Here is a 16,745-nt window from a genome sequence, read left to right as displayed (position 1 = left end):
AGGAGACCAAGTGTAGGCCTAGAGAAGCTGCCAAGTTTCAAATGAATAAAGAAATGGGAAACTTTTATTTACGTCGTTTAATTTAATAATTTATTAAATAAAATTTTATGACTTTTAAAATTTTAATTAAAATTAATAATATTTAACTATTTCATATTATATAATATTGATTTATTAATTTCAATTTTTCACACATACTAGATGCTAAGTCTTTGGTGGTCATTTTTAAATATTCGGTAGTGCATTTTTATTTTTTCTCAAATTCTGATTTGTTGGCTCTATATTAAATTTTAACTCTGAGATTTTGGATAAATGCAATCTTCACAAATCTCATTCTATACCTTAAAAAAATATGAGATAAACTTGTATTTTATGCTCTCAAAAAATAAAAAAATAATGACATATTTCTTTGATAAGATAATAATTAAAGATTTTTTTTTTAAATAAAAAATGTTAAAAGAACTGGACTCTAATTTATCCTAATGAAATAAAAAAAGCTTCTAATTTTCAAATACATTCCTCAGAATTCACACAGAGAAATGAAAACATTGATATTTGATTGCATGCAGTCACGCAGATCGAGGCCAAAGCCTCACATTAAACAGATAGATTACCACGTGTCAGCTGTGTAAGCAGCATAGAGCACACGTTTCATGCCTACAATACACGTCGTCTAATGAGGATGACAGAGAAACCAAGGCCTTGCAGGAAAGGAATGTACGTGTCAACTTAGGGTGTGCCAGAAGTAGGTGATGTAAAAGGGTCTGACTCTGCTTAAATGCCACTACCATGTTCCACCGCTATAATGTTCTTCATTGGGGGAAAAAAAAAAAAAAAAATCCCCACTTTGTGTTGTGTACCTGTTAAAGTTGGAAGTACATTTTCTGCTCCAGTTCTTTGTAGCTGCAGAGAAACAAATAGCTGAAAGATGAAGGTGTGCTTTTGTTTCTGTTTTTGTTAATTTGTGGGTCTTAATATTTTGTGCAGTTGAAGCTCTTATCAGTATGGTGTTTGCTAGTATCACTGTTATTCCTACAGTACTATATGGTTTATTTGTTTATCTATTTTAATTTTTGAGGCTGAGTGTTTTGCATTCTCTTTTGGGGTTTTTTTTTTCATTAGAGTCGAGAAAAGAATCAAGGAACGGTATGTTTTACATTAGTGGATATCTTCCAAAAACCAAATTTAGGATGGTTTCCTTCCAGGCCCCAAAAACTAATTATTAAAGAGTTAAATATTATTCATTTTTTTAACAATAATAAATACTATTCATTAATTTATCTTTGTTCTCAACCCTGAAAAACTTTAATTGAACATTGTATTGAACAAAGAATGGTATTAGATAGGTATGTTATCAAAATTAACCAAGTGAAGCCACTGTTTGAGTTTTTTCCTTGAGATCATTTGAAATTATACAGAGGATTTTACCAAGACAAATAAATGGGAAAAGAAACAAATACAGCCACCCAAAAAAAAGGAAGAAAACCTCTATAACACAGATGGACAACAAATTCTTCTACAAATTTTAATAGAAAAATGTAGGGTTAAAATGATGAAGATCATATAATTAATAGAAAATATTTTCTATTTTGCTATTCCATTTTTTCTTTTCCAATTGAGCCAGATATTTGTTTCTTATCTCTGTAGAATTAAATCATGTTTTTCCAAGGTCAAAATTTGGCATTTTGAAGTCAAAGTTAGATTTTGATATTTTTCTTTTAGGATAATAATAAATAAAAAATGGTGTGAGATTAAAAATTAAATAATACTAATAAGTAATAACAACAACAGTAATAATTAATGATATAAAGGTTCATAGCATCTTACAAACCCCATGCGATGTGTGCACTAAATGTCAAGGTTCATGAAACGAGGTCTCATTCTCATTCTGAAGAAGACAAAGTGATGACAAGGAAGCAGAAGGCAGAGAACAAGGCACATGAAGCAGAGCAAGCTCCAAAGAAGCCCAAGCCTGAAGATGACAATGGTCATGCAAATGGTAAAAAATCTTCAGGGGACGTAGCTTCTGAGTTTGAGCAACTCTGTGCAGCAGTCAAAGACAACCTGTCAACTGATCAAATGCGCGAAATCTTGGAAGCTAATGACCAAGACTCCTCTGGCTCTGATGCTGCTGTTCTCCGAAAATGGTTAGTCCATTTTCAGTTGATCCCCAATGCCTGCATACATCATACATTGTCTGATGTTCTACAAATTTTTAGACACCATAATTGTTTGTAACTGTCTTTCCAAATCATTAATGTTTGGACAGCCAAGACTTGCTGTTTTATGGGCCATTAGAGAAATGCCCAGTTTGCAATGGCAATTTGGAGCTGAATGGTATACGATACTCGTGCACTGGATCGTATAGTGAGTGGGCCACTTGTACCTTTAGCACAAAGAATCCGCCAAGGAAACAAGAACCAATTAAGTTTCCAGATAGTATCCTGAACTCTCCTGCTTCAGATGTAATTTGACACTCTAACCGGCCTATCTCCTTTTCTTCACAATTGATATGCTATATATGATCAATTGTTTTTGCCAATTTATGAGCTCCCTCATCTGTGGTGTAGTTGCTAAAGAAATATGAGGACCCAAGTAGCCGGCCTAAAGGGGAGTTAAGCACCCCGGATAAGCCTTTCACTGGAATGTTGATTTCTCTTATGGGCCGTCTTACTCGAACACATGTATGTTACACACTACTTGAGAAAGAAAAAAAAAAAAATCATTTGTCTTTAACAATTTGCTCTACTTATTGATTATGTTTTTCCTACCATATGTAATGCAGCAATATTGGAGAAAAGAAATAGAGAAACATGGAGGAAAGGTTGCCAACCATGTTATTGGTAATAATTCTCTTTATCCTATGGATTTTTATTGCAGCATGTGAGATTGTACTTTGTCTGTACTGGCATTGTTATTACAACCTTTGCAGGTGCAACTTGCCTGGTTGTCTCTCCTGCGGAGCGAGACCGAGGTGGCACATCTAAGCTCGTAGAAGCAATGTGAGTATAGATTTCATTTTTTTGGCTCTAAGCATTGGATATACATCTCATGCACTATGTCTCCTTGATTAATTCCATTGCTATGTTTGTTGACCATATAATTGAGAAAAAAACAATTGAGCATAAATGTGGATGATTTTTCTATACATTGCCCTGATTTCCTTCCATAATTAACTTTACTGTGATTTAGTGTAAGTGTTCTTGAAAACGGTAGAGATTGCAATGCATATATGACTTTGCCCCCATGAAATAGCAGTGGTCTGAAATGGTCATTTAACTATTTAAGACAAGTTTTTAATTATTGAAGTTCTAATGTTTTGCAGGGAAAAAGGCATACCAGTAGTAAGTGAAGCATGGTTGCTCGATAGCATTGAAAAACAAGAGCCCCAGCCTCTTGAAGCGTATGATGTCGTTGCTGATCTTGCTCCTGATGGAAAAGGAATTCCATGGGACAAAATGGATCCTAATGAAGAGGCAATTGAATCCCTTTCAGCAGAGGTATAGAATCCTTTCCTCAAAAGATTTCTAAAGATGGTACTTCCTGGAAATTCATATGAAAATGTATATTATAACACATGACCTGTGAGTGTAGCTCAAGCTGTATGGGAAAAGAAGTGTCTACAAGGATACAAGATTGCAGGAACGAGGCGGTAAAATCTTTGAGAAATATGGCATATTGTACAACTGTGCCTTTTCCCGCTGTGATCTAGGCCAAAAACTGAATGAGTAATGGGGACGAGCCCTTTTTTAAGTTATTTTTGCTTAGGTGTAATGCGAGCTTGTCACTCGTCCTTAGTTTATAATTTGGTTATTGCAGTTATTGCATCATGCAACTGGTTATGGTCCCGGAGAACAGCCTGCATTTGTACTACAAGAAAGGGAAAGTCGGTGATGACCCTAATGCAGAGGAAAGGCTTGAAGAATGGGACAATGTGGACAATGCAGTGAAGGAGTTTGAGAGGCTCTTTGAGGAAGTAACCGGCAACGAGTTTGAACCAGGGGAAAGAGAGAAGAAAATTCAGAAGAAGCCATTGAAGTTCTACCCGATAGACATGGTACAGTGTCTTGTTTCCTGTGTTGTGTAGCATGTCTTGTTTCCTTTGTTTGTGATGCTATTCAGTTGCATGAAACCTGCTTTTCTCTGAATAGGATGATGGAGTTGATGTTAGACATGGAGGGCTTGGTCTTCACCAGCTAGGAGTTGCCGCCACACATTGCAAACTTGAGCCTATGGTTGCAAACTTCATGAAGGTCCTATGCAGTCAGGAAATTTACAAGTACGCTTCCATTCCAAGGCACCTGTCTATCAATTTCTTTTTCCTTTTTTAACATGAGGAGTCATGAAACCTTCTATTTTGAACACAGATATGCTTTGATGGAGACAGGATTTGATCCTCCCGACCTGCCAATAGGGATGCTTTCCAGTGTCCATTTAGAGAGATGTGAGAAACTTACTTCATGTTCTCTCCTTTTACTGTCTATAGCAAAACTGACCAAATAATGTATTCAGGTGAGGAGGTTCTTCAAAAATTCATAGAGACATTGAAATCGATGAAGGAGACAGGACCAAAGGCTGAGGCTGTCTGGTCAGACTTCAGCCAAAGATGGTTTACACTCATGCACTCTACTCGGCCTTTCATCTTCAGGGATTATCAGGAACTTGCAGAGCATGTAAGCAAAACCAAATTATGTCACCTGCGTGATACTGGGATGCGTCCACTTCATTCAGAAATTATATCTGGCCTCATTTTGCAGGCTGCAGCTGCACTGGAGACTGTTCGAGACATAACCATGGCTTCACATCTTATTGGAGACATGAGTGGAGCTACCATTGACGACCCATTGTCTGAACGATATAACAAATTGGGCTGCTCAATTTCTCCGCTGGAGAAAGATTCCGATGACTACAAGATGATCCTGAATTTCCTGGAGAAGACCTATGAACCTGTCAAAGTTGGAGATGTTGTAAGCATGAAAGCTTTTAGTATTTTCTAAGTCGTTATAAGAAATAATGACTGCATTTCTATACAAAATGAGGATTTCTGTTAATAGTTATCACTAATACTTTGCAGGAATATGGGGTCTCTGTTGATAACATTTTTGTTATTGAATCAAGTGCTTGCCCATCTCTGGACGAGATGAAGAAGTTACCAAACAATGTCCTCTTATGGTGTGGTAAGATTCTTAGGCATGACAGTTAGCTGCAGTAAAAGCCTACTTAAAGTACAAGCAAAGCTTCAATTAGCTGCACTAAGCCTAAGTCAATAAAAGCACTACTTCAAAACCTGAACAAATGTTTTACTCAAGTTTCGGTTAATGACTTTGCAGGCACACGGAGTTCAAATCTGTTGAGGCACTTGCATAAAGGTTTCTTGCCAGCAATATGCTCTCTCCCTGTCCCAGGCTATATGGTATTATAGTTACTTCGTGCTGTTTCAGTGCCGACTTTATGTGGTTGAAGTTTTTCTAATTTGTATTTTAATGCTATGGGTTTTGGCTCGCAGTTTGGCAGGGCCATTGTTTGCTCTGATGCTGCTGCAGAAGCTGCAAAGTATGGGTTTACTTCCGTGGACAGACCAGAAGGGTTCTTGGTTTTGGCTGTAGCTTCTCTAGGAGATCAGATCACTGAGCTTAAGAGCCCACCAGAGGTATGAAAACATGGTTGTGTTAATTCAAGTCTCAACAGTGAGAGTTTCCTATGAATCTGGACAAGCCTTGTAAATTCGTTATAATTCAATGAGGCAGGATACAAAATCTTTGGAAGAGAAGAAACTCGGAATCAAGGGCGTAGGTAGGAAGAAAACAGATGAGTCGGAGCACTTTGTCTGGCAAGATGACATCAAAGTTCCTTGTGGTCGCTTAGTGCCTTCGGATAATAAAGATGGTGCCCTCGAGTACAATGAGTATGCTGTCTATGATCCCAAACAGGTACAAAAAGTTCTTTAGAAAGATGTTGTGGCCAGTTTCTTCAGCTGTTCAATCATGCTCAATTGGTTGTCATGTTCTTTTCTTTTAGGCAAGCATAAGGTTCTTGGTGGGAGTGAAGTTTGAAGAGAAGGATGCTGTTATGGACACAGAGGAGTAAAGAGTACCAAAGGGAACTCAAGACAGGAGGGAAGGAGCCTGTATAGATCTTTTTGACTCTCTTTTGCCATCTTTTGCATGGGAATGGAGGAAGGCGGTTTGGTAGCTTTTGTTGAAGGGAAGCTTTTGTTGACAGGAATGTTTGATGGCCTTTTGTTGTATATAATATCATCACTAACCTATGTAGTCAATCTGTATGAAGGATGCTCCTTCGCATCTGTAAGTTCTAAGCCACTATGAAGCCTTCAAGAAGGCAAACTCTTTACATGCTATGAAATATCTGGATAAAAATCTCTCTATCTCTCTCTCTCTCTCTCTCAAAAACAGAACCTGCAACAAACATGGTTTTCTTTTCTTTTTTGGTAAATAAATATTATGTAAAAGATAAAAAAGAAACAACAGAGGGTCGTGTGCAGAAAAGAATCAACGCCACAAACATACAAGCTTGCTAAAACAAAGCCCAACCAAAGAGGGCAACAGAAACAATAGAAATAAAAACCACAACCAAAAGATCGAAAACTGCATAAGGAGCCCAAGTACCACTAGAAAACAGAAAACATCCTTACAAGAGAGACAGGAGCAGAGACCCCCAAATAACAACAGAAGGCAACAGAGTATGGTCCAACCCCAAGCTAAGAACCACCGGGCCCTCAGGAGGTTCCAATCTCCAAGAAGCTGAGAGTTTGTCGGAGAGGGCGTTGAATGCATGGAAGGAGATACAACTTCTGATTTTGTTGACAATGAACTTAAGAACCACACTTGAAGGACAGCTACAATGGTTGTAAATTACTACAGGCTTAATAATGCAACTATGAAGCTGCATGCAGGTTCCTTATAGTCCCAAAAGCTTCTTTCTGAAGTCAACAAAATCTGCCAAACCATAAACTATGCAAAAAATATGGGAGTGAACAGACCAGTGGATAGCATTACACAATCAGTCTAGGTTCCCTAATTAAGCAAAAATTATTTAAAGCAACTACCAATCATTTTTCACTAGGACAAAGTGCAATCGAAATGTTGGAGACAAGGTTATAAGTTTCTGAAACCAGAAATGGTAGACTTTTCTTTGTCTGATAGAATCAATTATAACTTTCTTAGTGCCTCTTCCTTGGAAACCAGGGATATTCTTTCATGTTGGCCCAATGATGTTCCAGGATATACGATAGATTCCTCAAAATTGGCATGGAGTTGAAATAACCTTAAACACACGTGACTTTACCATTCAAGGGCCTTCAATAGAAGAAAATTTTAATTCATATAGAACCCTACAATCTCAATCTTAATAATATATTCCTAAATTTTAATTTTGCATTAAGGTCATGCCCCAGCCTATGTTTAACATTTACAATATAAAATGAAATACAAAACTAAACATGCTAAGCTTCTGACTTCTCATGTGAGACTATGAAGATAACATGGAAAAGGAAGAACTTGTTAAACCACTAAACTAATTCAACAGAAGTATAAGTTTTAACAGTTACACAATAGGTTGTCCATCACATGTGAGGCCAAACTTTTGTTATGAACCTCTATATGACCATGCCTATGCTATTCAAAAACAATGAATTAGAAATGGTATTTACATGTGACAATCCAATTTATGCATTAATTAAATGCTCAAGAATTCAATTCAAGAAAGTTCAATCTCAACAAAAGCAATTGGGAACCTGATTTTGGATTCCAGTTTTACAATTGATATTTCCCAAAACTATCTTTGATAGTACAGGATCAAAGTATGAAATAGAAATCTTCAACGAGTGTGCTCCTTTGACTGAATCTTAGTGGGAGACTACTATTACGACATGAATACAACAATTGAAACCTGAGAAACATATCAATTAATTCCACAAAACATATGATTCAACTGGCTAAATGTCATTGATATAGAACCACAGGAGGAATCTTGAACTTGTCTGAAATGAACGGTATTACCTGTGGTCTCTCAACCAGATCATGATAGAAAGCATACTCCGCCTCATAATCGTGCAACCGAAGCTCAGCCTTCTGATTTGTATGATAATGATGCTTAGCCGAATCTGACTTCCCAAATCCAAATATACTAACCTTGTCACAAATTCCCAAAGCGAGCATAACAGCTTGCATACCAGAAGAGTAATGGAACATAGCACCATCATGAACAGCCCCCCAATCATCCAACGACTTCCCTGTATCCTCCACAAACCTTTTCAGTGAATAATACTTAACTATCCTCGCAGACAACACATCAAACTGAGGATCAGTCACAAGCAAAGGTGCTTTGTGGGATATATTGCATACCGTGAAATCAAAGAAATGTATCGGTTGACAAATGTACATAACCATAGGCACATTATGTCCATAAGGGTGGCAAAAACAACCTTCTCTCCTAGCACAAAGATGCAAAATATTACTATTTACAAACGAAATGCTCGTTTTCGACCCAACTTTGCTCTTAAAACTCTCTATCCTCGCATTGTTCAATCGAATAACCACCTCATGACTATCAATTAGATCTCCATAATTACTCTTCAACAAAATCCCACTATTCCCAACAACTGCACACGACGAGTAACGTTGTTGTTGTTCCGAATCCACCAAACCATTGTGCCTATCAATGGGATGCCTAACAAGTCTAACTAAATCCAACATAATATCAGGCTGAAACCGCCTGTTTCTTGACCAGTCACTCAAAACTCTCCTAAAATCCAACCAATAACGATAGAATTGAGGGGAGCGGAGCATTACCGGTAAGCCTATGGAGGACCTCGCTCTGACATCATGGTGATTGAATCTTCTCCAGGAAGCAAAAGTCCTATACCGTCCAAGACTTGCAAAGTTACCCTCCAACAGTTGCTCTATTTCTTGCTTGGCCTGTGCTGCACCCACATCAACGGCAGCGAATTTGAGCAGAGTAGCATTGAACACTGGCTTTGGTGGTTGGACAAGTGCCTTCTTTTCGAGCTCAATTGAGCTCAAGCTATGACGGACTGCAGTTCGACAGCTCAGCGTGGCAGCGAACACAATGAGCAGAAGAAGGCTAAATAATGGACGGACCGAGCGCTTCATTGGCAGAATGAGCAAATCGTTAAAGGGGCTGATGGGTGTCGCTAAAGGTGGCCAATAGTTGAGCCTACAGATCTTGAAGCTCTGCTGTGTATTGGGTTCATTTTGGTTTCCTAGAAATTTTGGCATTCGGAGAGAGAAACAAGTGAGGTTTAAGAAGAATTGGGAAATGGGGTATGAGAAGAAAAACAGATTTGCATCTGGGATTTTGTTGAGGACTGGTGTTGAGTGCGAGTGAGAGTGAAATTGGGTGTGTGGGATTGGGTTAGACAAATGGGTTTTTCATGTGAGGAACAACAGATCAAAAAGGAGGCAATGAAATGAAAATGGGAGTGGAATCTGGATGTGGAGTATGGTTGAGAAATGGGAATTTCATGATACTAACAAAGATTGAAGAAGTGGGTAAGTAGCTCAAGTGGTGGAAGATGGAGCTAAGCTGCAAAAGGGTATGTGGGGTTTGGACTTGGAAGAGATTGAGAGTCGCCATTGAAGAGCTGAATTGGAGAAACCAAGTAAATAAAAAAAAAAAAACCCCATGATCTAGGGGAAAGCTTGAGCCTTGAGCTTGCTGGTGTGGGTCTTATACTCTTATTTGAAAGGTGGTTTGGGTTCTCTGGGGACTTGGTGAGAATGCAAATATATACAATGGAGTGAAATAGAGTAAAATATTGACCACTGGGCACTGGTATATATATATTGTAGTGCAATGCAATGCAAACTGCAAAGCAGTGAACTTTATTGCTCACTTGAAAGGTCTGATTTTGGATTTGTTAGTGAATGCTGTTGTAGTGTTGTGTGGAGCAGTGGAAGCATGGTCTCTCCTTGTAATGGGAAGGAATTTATAGGCTGCTTTTAGCCTTTGCAGATGAAAACAATGATGTGTGGGATGGGTGGGATTTGGAGTGGGTCCATATGAGCTTAGAATTTTTCTTTTTGTTAGATTAGGTTTTTTATTTATCTAACTAAGAACTCACATCTCCGACCAAAAAAAAAACTAAGAACTCACATCATATGCTTAGAAGGCTAAAAAGAAAAGGGGAAAAAAATATAAGAGAAAAAAGTTATATTAAGAAAATCAACATAATTAATAGTTAACTAACAAAATATTTTTCCATAAAAAATCAATAGTTTGTTTCTATAAGAAAAATAATTTGAAAATAATGTAAATATAATTCTTTTTTGAAAAATATAACGTGAGTGTATGTATGTGTGCGCGAACATAGGAACTATTAGTATTAGTAAGGATATAGTTTAGGTTTAAGGTTTCTAGTTGCATGTATTTTCAACAAAAACTGTTTCCATATTTTCAATAATAGTAGTAAAACTCACCAAAATAAATTCCACAAAATCTTTTCTTAATGAAGCTTATAGACATGGGAGTCATATTTGTTTTAACAATGTTGTACTAGAACAAAACAATTGACTCTTTTTTATGTGAAATACACTTCTAGGGTTTTGTTTGTAGATAAACAATTCAATGTGTGGGTTTTTGTTGTGAAGAACTTTAAAATTGGAAAATTTTAATATTCTTCCCAAAAGAGAAGCCACATGAGATCTTAATTAGCTGTATTTGACTATTTTCTATCAGATCTAAACTTCAACTTTAAGATGTATGTTTTATAATTGACATATTCGTAATAGCCAGGGAAGGATGTTGTGGAGAGTTGGATGGTCATAACTCATTTCACTCAATAATATATATTTTTTTTAACTCAATAATTGACATGTTGATAATAACCAGGGAAGGATGTAATAGCCAGGTTTGCTAATTTGGTGGTCAATAATCTGAATTAATTTAATAGCCTTTGACAAAATCATACAAATTTTTTATAGCAAAAAAAATCTTATACAAATTCTAACACTCAATCATACTAGAAGTATCCTGGCCAATTAAAATAATAATAATAATACTAGAAAGTGTCAAGTGGAAGATTTTCTCGACAAATATGTATATACCCAATTACATGAAAGTTATTTTTGATATGTGTATCATCTTATTGTGTTAAAAAATTATTAAGAATAATATAGAACTAATGTAAGAATAACATATAAGTTGGAAAAAAAACAAAAAAAAAACAAAATTAGGAAATAAAAATTAGACCAAATAGCGTTGTCCGTTATAAATAGTGAGTCTCGGAATATAAATCTATATATGAATAAATAAAACATGATCACATCAATTAAGATTTAAAAAATTAGAATAATAATTGGTACATCTAATATATAGAAACGTGAAGAAGATGAAAATAGCAAATCCAAGCATAAGAGATACGACCCCACTTGGTGGTCCTTTGTTACAAACATGCATGTTAATAACTTAATATATTAGATGCCATTGGGGAGGAAGAGAGACAGCCACAGAGGGTGACGCAGGGTCCAACCTCTTTTTGTGAAAAAGATATATTTTGCTCTGCCTTTGGAGTTTGGACCATTAATTTATAAGGTAGACCCCTCTACTCTCTAGTAATATTAGAGATCATAATATTATACAATTAAATTAAATCATACAAATATTTATGGTGGGGGCCACATGACAACACCAATGAATCAAGTAATCAACCTCATGCCTGAGTCAACCAAGGAATCTTTCAACCAAATTTTCCCCATTGTTGGCTAGCATTTTGAGAAGAAATGATTAGGTGTGAGTGTTTTATATTGTAAATTTTTTTATTTTTTGGAATATTTTGTGGCATGTAAAGCCTATCGTATGGAGTGGGTTAGCTCAAGGGCATTCATTATTCAAGGTCAAGAAAGACATTAGATCTATAGGTCAACTTTAGAATGGTATCCATTATTCCTATAGAAAATGACTCATAACTTTAGTCTACTATATCTTAATTGCCCAATAAATTTTGATAGGTTAGCAGAGAGCTCGCATCACCTTGTAAGTTGTAGCTAGCCATTGAAAGACAAAGTTGTGGATGTGCTCAATGTACCTCTCATGGTGCATATAATTAATAGGCAAATTGGAGAGATGAAAAGATTATTCAGAGACTTCATGAAGATATACTTATTAATCTATTATTAGGAGAAGAATATATCTACATGCTTTTCTCCTAAACAAAAACCACTAGGTACCTCTAACAAGTTAAAGAATCCCTAACTACGGCCCCGTTTGAGATTGTTGTGGAGGACCCAAAAACTGCTGTAGATGACAATTCTCAATCACCCACAGCAGTTTTGGTGTTTGGTAAAAAAAAAATAAATAAGTATCAAATTTAAGAACTGAAATTCACTAAAATGAAAAAAAAAATAAAAAAAATTAGAGTTTAGTCTATTTTATGAGTCTTTTTAAAACTAATACCGATAGTGTTTTAGAGTTTTTAATCAAGTCTTTTTATTTTTCTTTTTTGACAACTTTATGTTAGGGTTTAACTTCGAGATTTTGGACGTCCAAAATTCCGAAGTTAAAACCTAACATGCAGTCTCTATAAAGCCTACTCTATATACCCTAGGAGGGGAAATACCCTTCAAATTGGGGGAGGAGAACTTTATTATGAATTAAAATGAGTTTTTTATAAATTAAAAAGACTTTATTATGAATAAAAAAAATTTCTTATAAATTTTAAAACACTCCCCGTTTCCGTTTAAAAATTATTTTTCTAAATGACCTAAGCCTAATTATCTCAAAGTTTTACTAAATTTGATAAAAGTTAAGAAACAAAACCCTAAAAACAAGAGTTTAAATAGTAAACACTCAAAACTTAATACTAGTAGGAAAAGTAAACCAATCTTAAAATGTTGTTTTGTCCTAAAAAACAAGTATTATTTGACTGATCTCCTTATTATTTCTTTTGAATCAATATATTATGGGCCCAAATTAAACATTGGAGCATCCAATTGCAAATTTGCTAAAAACTATCTTTCTTGGCTTTACGCCTACCAAACTAATGCATAAACTAAATGCTTAATTGTGTTTTTACCACCTATAATTTTAGTTGATTCCTACTTTACCATCTAGATATTTATTTTTTTCACTTTACCACTTACAACTATTTCTTGTGTCTTACTTTACCTTTTTTTTTTGGTCTATTTCGTAGCTAATCTATTAATATTGGTGACAAAAATACCTCTGCCATATCAACATTTTTGATGGTTTGGGTGACAGAATGGACAGAAAATAGTTCTAAGTGGTAGAGCGAGACAAATAAATATCTGGGTGGTAAAATGTGAATCAACTAAAAACTATAGTTGGTAAAAACAAAATTTAAACCTAAACTAAACTGCCATGCAATTATTCAACATAAAAAGTATCCACTAAACTAAACTTTAAGGGTAATGCTAGGGGAAACTGTCATTGTATCACATTTGTGGTATCACATTTGTGGTACCACATGATATGGCTTCCTAGCCACCCTTGAGAGAGAGGGGAAGAGATCAAGGGTGACTAGGAAGCCACATCATGTGGTACCATAAATGTTGTATAATGACATGGTCCTCTCGAGCATTACCAAAACCTTAAATGCATATTGTTGTTTTCTCGATCATACTATATTATAAGGGTAATGTTAGGGGGACCAGGTCATTGTACTACACTTGTGGTACTACATGATGTGGCTTCCTAGTCACCCTTGCTAGAGAGAGAGAGGAAAGGGTCAAGGGTGGCTAGGAAGCCACATCATATGGTACCACAAATGTGGTACAATGATATGATCTCTCTAGCATTATCCATATTACAATCTTTGAATCTCCTTCGATATCAATATGATAGTTACCTATTTTGTATAGTCTAATATAATTCATGCATTGTCCAATATAAGTTATCTTAAAACACACGATATTTTGTCATTGTAATTTTCACATCCCAAACCCGAAATAGTGTCAAAGTTGGGCGCGTTGGTATCTAACACATCAACATGTAGCGGAAGATAATATAAAATAAAGTGTAAGGTTTACACTAATAAGGAATGTTACTTACCTTCTCTTTTTACTTTTTTTTTTTCCCTTAAATCTTGTAGCATAGTCTCATAATCCTAATGGTTCATTTTTTAGATCACTCTTTAAAAATTATCTTGATCGATGCGAAAAGAAATATAAAGCTGAAGGTAGCCAGTATTTTAGTGTAAACTAAAGCATCAAATGGATAAAATACACCTAGCTCGAGCTCGAGCATCACTAAAATAAGAGCCCAAAAACCCTTTGCTCAACTCGAAGAAGCCCAAGAGCAGAAAGTTTGGGCCAAATAGGGGAACATATTGCGGTGACCCTAACTCCCTAAGCACTTAGCAGTATTCATTGGTGGTTGATTTCTTCCACAACAAAAAACCTATAATTAAACCATCCCCAACCCCAGAAGATGATAAAATTCTCCGCAAAATCTTTACGGAATTTTGTTTTGTCATTATTCTTTTCCTCTTTCCCTAATCCCTTATCACGTCCTTCAGTCCTTCTGCAAATTTACACATTAACGTCAAAAAGAAAATTGATGGACAATAAATACTTGAACAATGCTTGGCTCTTTTATATGAAAATTGATAGACAATAAATACCACAAGTTGACATGTGTTGATTTATATGAAAGAATTGATCATTAGAAAAGAAAATACATATCAAACAAATTATAGAATTATTAGGCTGAAAACCTTAATAAATGACGAATTCATATTATTAGGAAGATGACCTCTTATTCATAATATTTACAAGATCTCAAGTCTATTTTAAGCAGTAGCGCTCATCTAAGGAACTTAAGTGTACGTATCACTCATTTAATGGATAACACATTTTTCTCAAAATATGTTAATAATTGGACATACCTGATGTAAGTATCTCTCATTTCAAGCCTCATAATAAGTTGACATATTTAACTCAAAACCAATTATTATAATGAAAACTCAGCATGAACCCACTCAACCTACCCTTAGTCTCCACGTTCATTATCTTATCTTAATAATGAGGTGCCCCTTTGACAATTGACTATCATCTAATTTTTTTCATTTTCTAATTTTGTTCTTTACTGCAAGTCTTCAATTCCATTTAACTCATATTTCCTTTCTTTTTCTTTTTATTTTTTCTTGCGGAGGAGGTTGAAACCTTTTGACTGAATTATAAACAAGACATAAAAATAAATAAATAATAAATAATAAAAAAAGCGGTAAACATTAAATTATGGATAAATTTACAAAGACCACGAAACACAATCCGACGACAGTTACGACACCACTGCCGACAAACCCGCGTAACTTCGGGTTTTCCCAAACAACTAAAAGATAAAAAGACCATTATACCCCTGGTCGTTGGTCTCTCAGCCTCAGATCTTCTGCAGCTTCTCGGCCTTGACAACCGGATTGGCCTTGGCGATCTGCTCCTTCCCCATCCCCCTGAAGTCGAACCCGCACGCGTGCTGCTCCGGGTACCGGTGGGTCCCACAGAACGTCATCCCGCACCTGCACTTGAACCCCGTCAACCCCACGCGCCGCCTGCACGTCAGGCACCTGTTCGCCGTCGCCGCCGCAGCCTCCTCCTTCTCTTCCTTCCGCGCGTCGGCCGCACGCGCATCCTCCCGAGCGTCGTCGTGCAGCGACGGGACGGACACGGAAATCGAGGGCTTAAACGAGCAAGAGGACGACGGAGAAGCGGAGGAGGACGATGACGATGAGATTAGGGTTTGATTGAGAGCGAGCTGTTGTTGCTCCTTGAGCTGCAAATCGCGGTAGCATTTGGAGCACAGGTTTTGAGTGGTCGGACTCCCGAAGAAGCCGCAGTTGTTCACACAGAGCTGAGGAGCCTGACATCTATGTTCTTCCGCCATCTCGATCTCTTTCTTTGAATTTTTACTTTTTGATTTCAATTTCTCAAATCTGCAACCAACCGCAAACAAAAATTTAAAAATCAATTCATTGATTTAATCGGATCTGCATCTCAGAAAATTGAATACAGATCGTTGATATTCAAAGGCAAATTTAATCTTGATATAAACACAAGAGGAGCAAACAAATATACCTGTTTGGAGAATTTGATATGGTTAATGCTCTAGATTGAAGGAATTAAAAAGGGTTTCAAATCTCAGCTTGGAAGAAAACGAAGGCAAACCAGGGAATCGCCAAAGCGAATATATACTGAGAAAAGGAAAAGCAACAAAGAAAACAAGAAGAAGAAAGAGAAAAGGAAAACCAGGCGGTCCCTTGGGGTTGGGATTCCTGGTCCTCAAAGGAAAGAAAATTCCAGAGAGCTTCTCTCTTCCTTTTCTTTCTCTCTCTCTTTTTTTTATTTTCTTTCCTACCAAACACGCTGGTTCTTCGAATCCCCCTCAGTCTTTCTTATTGCGAGTAAAATAGACAACAAAAAAAGGATTTATTCAGACCATTCAAATTTTCAATTCAATGATAAATAATTAATTTCTGATTCATTTGCCAAAAAAAAAATTGAATAATAGATTAGTAATCTTCTGGAAGCCGTTTAAGCCACGCCAGGCTTTGATTTTTTAATCGCCACGCCATTTTGGACCAGCCAGGTCGGTCTAGGCCAATCTAGACCGCTCATTTCATTTTCGTGTGGGTCCGGCTCGATTTTGACTTTCCAGTCTTGCTGGCCATCGAAAGTTACAATTCGTTGCAGGCTTGCAGCACTTGTTAATATGTTATTGTTAATTTTTTTTTATTAGATTAAAGTGTCACGACG

The 16,745-nt window shown here is 36.4% G+C and overlaps 2 protein-coding genes and 1 pseudogene across 2 annotated transcripts; 1 reads left to right on the top strand and 2 right to left on the bottom strand.

The window, feature by feature from the left end:
• Window positions 1-1,839: 1,839 nt before the first annotated feature.
• Window positions 1,840-6,129, top strand: LOC147299026 (poly ADP-ribose polymerase 3). The gene is made up of 17 exons (XM_086229227.1): window positions 1,840-2,147; window positions 2,270-2,465; window positions 2,571-2,684; window positions 2,786-2,843; window positions 2,933-3,002; window positions 3,326-3,500; window positions 3,595-3,728; window positions 3,820-4,057; window positions 4,152-4,279; window positions 4,368-4,444; window positions 4,513-4,673; window positions 4,758-4,967; window positions 5,075-5,177; window positions 5,331-5,413; window positions 5,507-5,650; window positions 5,748-5,930; window positions 6,019-6,129. The coding sequence occupies exons 1-17, from the start codon at window positions 1,840-1,842 to the stop codon at window positions 6,085-6,087; spliced, it is 2,451 nt and encodes an 816-aa protein (XP_086085353.1). The 3' UTR covers window positions 6,088-6,129.
• Window positions 6,130-7,710: 1,581 nt separating this feature from the next.
• Window positions 7,711-9,919, bottom strand: LOC147299025 (beta-1,6-galactosyltransferase GALT29A pseudogene; annotated as a pseudogene).
• Window positions 9,920-15,205: 5,286 nt separating this feature from the next.
• On the bottom strand, window positions 15,206-16,366 carry LOC147299024 (A20/AN1-like zinc finger family protein). Its single transcript, XM_086249838.1, has 2 exons — window positions 16,068-16,366; window positions 15,206-15,925 (listed from the first exon to the last, which is right to left on the bottom strand). Exon 2 carries the CDS (start codon window positions 15,874-15,876, stop codon window positions 15,376-15,378), a length of 501 nt encoding a protein of 166 aa, XP_086105964.1. The 5' UTR covers window positions 15,877-15,925; window positions 16,068-16,366; the 3' UTR covers window positions 15,206-15,375.
• Between the last annotated feature and the right edge of the window lie 379 nt (window positions 16,367-16,745).

This window comes from Dryas octopetala, chromosome 1 (assembly GCF_963921425.1).
Source record: "Dryas octopetala chromosome 1, drDryOcto1.1, whole genome shotgun sequence".
NCBI classification, from domain to species: Eukaryota; Viridiplantae; Streptophyta; class Magnoliopsida; order Rosales; family Rosaceae; genus Dryas; species Dryas octopetala.
This window is presented reverse-complemented; position numbering and strand designations above follow the sequence as displayed.